Source organism: Protomyctophum bolini (assembly GCF_963924005.1).
Source record: "Protomyctophum bolini genome assembly, chromosome: 21".
Lineage (NCBI taxonomy): Eukaryota > Metazoa > Chordata > Actinopteri > Myctophiformes > Myctophidae > Protomyctophum > Protomyctophum bolini.
Window position 1 is genome coordinate 22,121,324 of NC_137882.1, and position 6,012 is coordinate 22,127,335.

A 6,012-nucleotide genomic window follows, 5' to 3' on the forward strand; every position below is an offset into this window, starting at 1 on the left:
TCAATATGACCTACTATTGGCATGCTTAGACCTGTTTATGCAATATACCCATCAGAGTACCGGTGGTCCATGTCAGCGGATCAATATACCCATCAGATCAATATACCCATCAGAGTACCGGTGGTCCATGTCAGCGGATCACAGAGTGACAGTAATTGAAGGAAAATATTATACATTTAAAACAACACACATCTGGCGTTGGTGTGATTCAATGAAGTCGCTTGAAGGTAAGAGCTGTTACACTGCTGCCCGTCTTCCCACCAAACCGGAAACAGGGTGTGGGGAATTCCTGCACGAACTCAAAACCTTCGCTGAACCTCCGTAGCAGCTGGTCTTTCGTCCAGTTACAGGAAGCGATGATGAAGAAGCCGCCCTCCTTCAGGGCATCTCTCAGAGCCTGGACATAGCGTCCTTTGGCCTCTTCCGTCTTGTCCGGATTCAGGCTGACGGCGTCGAATGTTCCTTTGTCGATGCAAACGTCAAATCCCCGCAGCTCCCCGAAGCAGCTCAAAAAGTCCATCTCGCTCACGGTGACACCGGTAACCCCCTCGGTCTCGAGAAGACTTCTGGCCAGCTCCACAGACACCGCGGAGTAATCTACACCCAGTATGTTTGTGTAACCGTGTTTGGCCAGTTCAACCATCAAGGCTCCATTTCCAGTGCCTATATCGAGGATGGCAACGTGCTCTGGAATCTGGGCTTTGTCCATCCAGCGGAGGATGTGGCTCATGATTTCCTCACCGTACCATATTTCCCCGACGTCTCCGGTGTCTCTGAACGTCTCCAGTTCTCTTTCGTATACCTCGTCCCAGTATTCTTTCGTTCCGAGCTTCGAAGGACGAAAGCCGTCCTCTGAGCCTCTGTCTTCATCCGATTCTGGGGTAACATAATCCATACTATCTGCCATGCCGACATTGCATTAAAATTGGCAAGCCGTATGACGTCATCTTGACGACAGCATGGATCTCCATATATGTGCAGACATTAGACAAACATAATCAACATATGCATGGGACACACGCACAGACAGATGGATGCACAGAGATTACAATTTACAATTTAGGCATTTAGCAGACGCTCTTAATCCAGAGCGATTTACATTAGGCAAGAACAAAAAGCATGGGAATACAACACATATATAAAATGCATTTATCATGAAACATGCGTAAGCTAAGAACGTAACTAGAACATATCTACATAATGACACTATACATATTTACTATACTATGCTATACATATGTACTATGAAGTGCTATGACTATATACAATGCAATTATTGTGCTGTCTACATGACATGCTATAAGTCTGTTTCAAATTATATCTAAGGGTATAATAAATGCTATCTAAGGGGGTAGGGTAAGTGCTATGGGCCATGATGGAGTCTGAAAAGGTGGGTTTTCAGACTACGGCGGAAGATTGGGAGTGATGCTGCAGTTCTGATTGCAACGGAAGTGCATTCCACAGTTTTGGGGCCAGAGATAGACATGCTGCAATGTTATATTGATGAAAGTTATTCAAGGTGCGTTCAAACCTGAAGATATATACAGTATTTGTTTCCAGTCGCTTCAATCGTTTCACTTGACTTTGGTCATAAAAAATGTCCCTTCACTCCAGCACAGTGATTATTGATATAACAGATAATAAAAAGTACACAGTAAATAACTTTGGAAGTGTAACTAAATGGATCCGCTCGTTCCATTTCGTACCTCGAGTCGAAACACCTACAGTACAGCCGAGCTAGAAGACGCTAAAGATGGCTCGGTTGAATGTGTCTTTGCAAAAGGCTTGTATATTGTTTTCGGATGAATAAAAGCACTCTATCCAGGTTTGAACATTGAACGTCAGTGGTGGAAAAAGTACTCAATTGTTTTACTTAAGTAAAAGTACCAATACTGCCATTTATAACTACTTCGTTAGTAAGAATATACTTGAGTAAAAGTACAAAAGTATCGACATCAAAATGCACTTAAAGTACTAACATTCTGCACTCATTGTGCAGAATGTGCCATTTCACAAGTTCAAAATTTGTACAAAATGGATTGAAAATAGCAGATCTACAGATCGGCTATTTTCAAATGGCCGAAATGTATAGGGTTGAAGTGGTTAATGTATCAAAATAAAAAAAATCGCCAAAGTAACTATAGTACCTAAAGTTTTCAAATAATTCTAGTGGAGTAAAAGTACAAATTATGGCTCTGAGATGTAGTGGAGTAGAAGTAAAAGTGCTGGAAATTGGAAATAATCAAGTAAAGTACAAATACCTCAAGTACAGTACTTAAGTAAAAGTACTTAGTTACTTTCCACCACTGCAGAACGTATAGCTTCACACATAACCATAAACAAATCCGCCCTATAAGCATTATGGAGATCTGACTGCCCAGAGCCACAGATCCGAACGCTTTTTGCCCATCCAAATACAACACAAATTCGGCATGTGCTGATCCAACTGCTATGCCGATTATACTGTATAGGCCTGGCATTGAATGGCAAATCGGACGGGTACATCTTGATCACATGACTCCAGATGATAATGTTTTCCCGGATTTGTGTGTGAGTTTTTAGGAGTAGCCGAGTAGAAAATACTGTGTTTTGAAGAAAACGCTGAATGGTGGAAAAATCTAGCATTGTATAGGAATTCCAGGAATTTTCCTTTTGACGGTTCAAGAGTTATTAGCGAAAACAGTCAGCTGGTCACAGACAGGAGCGAAAACTACAGCCTCACAATAACGACGAACACGTGTGGTTGAAAAACGGCACTCAGCCAAAATGGCCATTTGATTTCATCATTAGTCACCATTTTAGAGTTTTTATAGCCGCTGTGATTAATTTGCTGATGGCGTTACGTGGTGCAGTAATTGCTATGACGCAGATGGTCTCCTTGTTAACATAATCATGTTGGCCCCTCATGAGGACAGCAGGGAAGCATAGCCGTGGAGGTCATTACAATTATGGCTTTTGATGGCAATTGCTGTCATTTCCCGTCAAGTTCATTTATCTCTCCTTTTCTCTTTGAACATTTTCTGCCTGATTTGGCACAGCTGGAGTCACAGTCATGGATTATGTGACACCTGTCATTTGACCCAAACCCTCCACCTGATGGCTTAATTAAGCAATGGTGGAAGAAAGTGCTCATGTTTTTACTTAAGTAAAAGTATCAATACTGCAATAGAAATACTCTGTTACAAGTAAAAGTACAAATGTATTGGCATCAAAATGCAGTACCAATAGGAGGCCTAGTCATTATACAGAATGTCCAATATCAAGCTTTCAAATGTGTGAAAAATGTGTGTTGGCACCGTTTGTTTTACATCACCATTACATCACCTAATCAACATGAGTTATACTTTAATATATTAGCTCCCCTCACTTCACACGGGTGTGATTTCTGTTGTATATAAAGCAAAAATGTGATGACTGGTGGAGTCTCTAAAATAGTCTCATCTCAAAGAGTCTCCTACTAAGTCTCCTATTGACTGAAGTTATTGTCTCAGAAATAAATAAAAAAACAAAATACAAGTATTGACTTTTAGGCTTACTAAAATATTCAGGTTGTAGTAATGTAATATGGATTATTATTACTAGGCATTCATAGGTTAGGTTTATTGGTTAAGGCTAGAATTAGGCTCAGACTTATTTGGGCCGCCAGTAGGTCTACTGTCGTAGAAATTTAGATGTAAACATTTAATAATACCCCTTTATAAAAGAGTCTCTCCTCTTTGTCATTTCCTCTGAGATTATCTCATCTGTCACACCCCTGTGGTGCTGTTTTGTTTTACAATGTTACTGTCCCATTTGTTGAACTGGCTCAAGTCTTGAGGCTATGTTGGGGGTTGGCTGTTGTGGGAGTGAAAGCTATAAAGGCTGTGACCCTATGTAACTCTGGGAGTCAGACTGGGGTTTCCATACATGAACATACTGTAAGTCTTGGCTCCTTACTCGAGTAAATCCTCATACTTCCAAACTAAACAAGTCGATCTGCAAACTCACAATGCATTGCACACATGTTGAGTGCTTGCAGATTGGATATTTCCGTGCACGGCACCAGCGTACAACTAAACTGAGACGTTAAGGTTAAAAATGGCAAAACAAAGTCACTGTCCTAAAATGTTGATGTATGGTAAATAATACCAGTGTGTGTGTGTGTGTGTGTGTGTGTGTGTGTGTGTGTGTGTGTGTGTGTGTGTGTGTGTGTGTGTGTGTGTGAGCACGAGTGTGTGCCTGGCATTGTAATCTTCATGTCTACAGGCTCTGAATCTGATTACAGATTCTGAGTTGGAAGTTGGAACCGCAACTCTTCATCCGTCGCCGCAGACTGTCTGCCGACAAGCCCCCCTCCCTCCTCCCCCCCTCCCCGCCAAAAAAAAGAGTAAGACCATAGAGTTAATAGACTATCGCTCCAAACCTAAAGAGAACTGATTGTGCAATTTGGGAGAGGTCACAGCGAGAAGAGGGGTCACTGACTACTGAGACACAGAGGAACTCCTGAACAAAAGAGACGTGAGGGTTAATACAGGTGTCTCTCATCTACAATTGATGAGTGTGTGTGTGAGAGAGAGAGAGAGAGAGAGAGAGAGAGAGAGAGAGATTACACATAACATGCTCACAGCCTCACACTAACACTATTAAACACATTATTATTGGGAACTAAGTTCGTAATTAGAATGATCCTTTTTGGGTCATATGTCTTGCCTTTAAACCATCTGTGTATATGTTGTTCACTTTACATTCATTAAAAAGGTGCGTGCGTGCGCCGTAGCTGCTATGCTTAACCATGTGGGCTGTCCTGTCCCTATATGTAGGTTTCCTGTGGAAGTGCTGATGTGGTGTCATGGCCCTCAGACATATAGGGTACAATAGTGGAAAAAGTAGCCTACTCTTTTTTTCCCTTACTTGAGTAAAAGTATCAATACTGCAATATAAAACTACTCCATTACAAGTGAAAGCTTAGAATTCGCAGAATGTACTTACAGTACCAAAAGTAGAGTACTCAGTCATTATACAAAATGTCCCATTCAAAGTTCTCAAATATTTTGAAAATAGCCGATCTACACGCTGGTGGTTAATGTTTTGTAATTATAATCAAAATCTACAAAGTAACTAAAGTTTTCAAATAAATGTAGTGCCTATTTTTTGCCTCCGAGATGTAGTGGCGTAGAAGTAAAAGTATTGGAAATTGGAAATACTCAAGTAAAGTACAAATACCTCACAATTTTACACCACTGTCGGCACATGAACTCTATTGACATGGGACGGACAGCAGTGAGACACAGTAAACCTCAAGCCACAATTTTGTTTTTTAGGCTTCATGTTTCACAAACTTTCACAAACTTTTGGTTATTTCTTTCTTTATGTAAAGCGACCGTGGGTATAGAAAAGAGCTCTACAAATCTGAGCCATTATTATTGTTGTCAATTCGTCCCTGCACAAATTACAGTCCATGAAGTGATTGTGTGGCTCCGACATATGCCATGCTGTATATGCTATAGTATTGTCTATGTTAATCTGCTGTGTTAGCCTCTCAGCACACAATTTGACAGCTGTCAAATTGATGCTGCGTGCAAAACTCATCCCTCCGCCAATGCCATCGCGTCGAATTCCTGCATTCCCTTTTACTGTATACTGGTACAAATAAATTGATTCTGGATGCGGTGCATGATTGGCAATAATGATGAGTCATGCGCTCTTTCCCAGACCCCCCCCCCCCCCTGCACACCCCCCTCCCAACTGGTGAGAGCAGATGTTGCCCTTTGAATGGTTTACACTGGGGGCCTGGAAATGAGGCCTTAGTAGGCAGCCGCGTTAATAATTTCACATATTGCGTGTGGATATTACTTATACATATTTTATGATTGCAAATAACACACAATCACTGTCGGTGTCACGATCGGGGGGCGTGGTGCATGTGTGGCTTAGATTGACATTAAGTGGGGTATAAGTGGTGCATTATTATAGCACACTTTTATCCAAAGTGCTTTATGTAGATTGTGCACGCACGTACGCACACGCGCACAC

The 6,012-nt window shown here is 41.4% G+C and overlaps 1 protein-coding gene across 1 annotated transcript; it reads right to left on the bottom strand.

Annotated features, from left to right (window-relative positions):
* Positions 1-208: 208 nt before the first annotated feature.
* On the bottom strand, positions 209-907 carry LOC308336419 (EEF1A lysine methyltransferase 2-like; the record flags this gene model as incomplete). The annotated part of the gene is made up of 1 exon (XM_080793782.1): positions 209-907. The coding sequence occupies one exon, from the start codon at positions 905-907 to the stop codon at positions 209-211; it is 699 nt and encodes a 232-aa protein (XP_080649908.1).
* Positions 908-6,012: the final 5,105 nt, after the last annotated feature.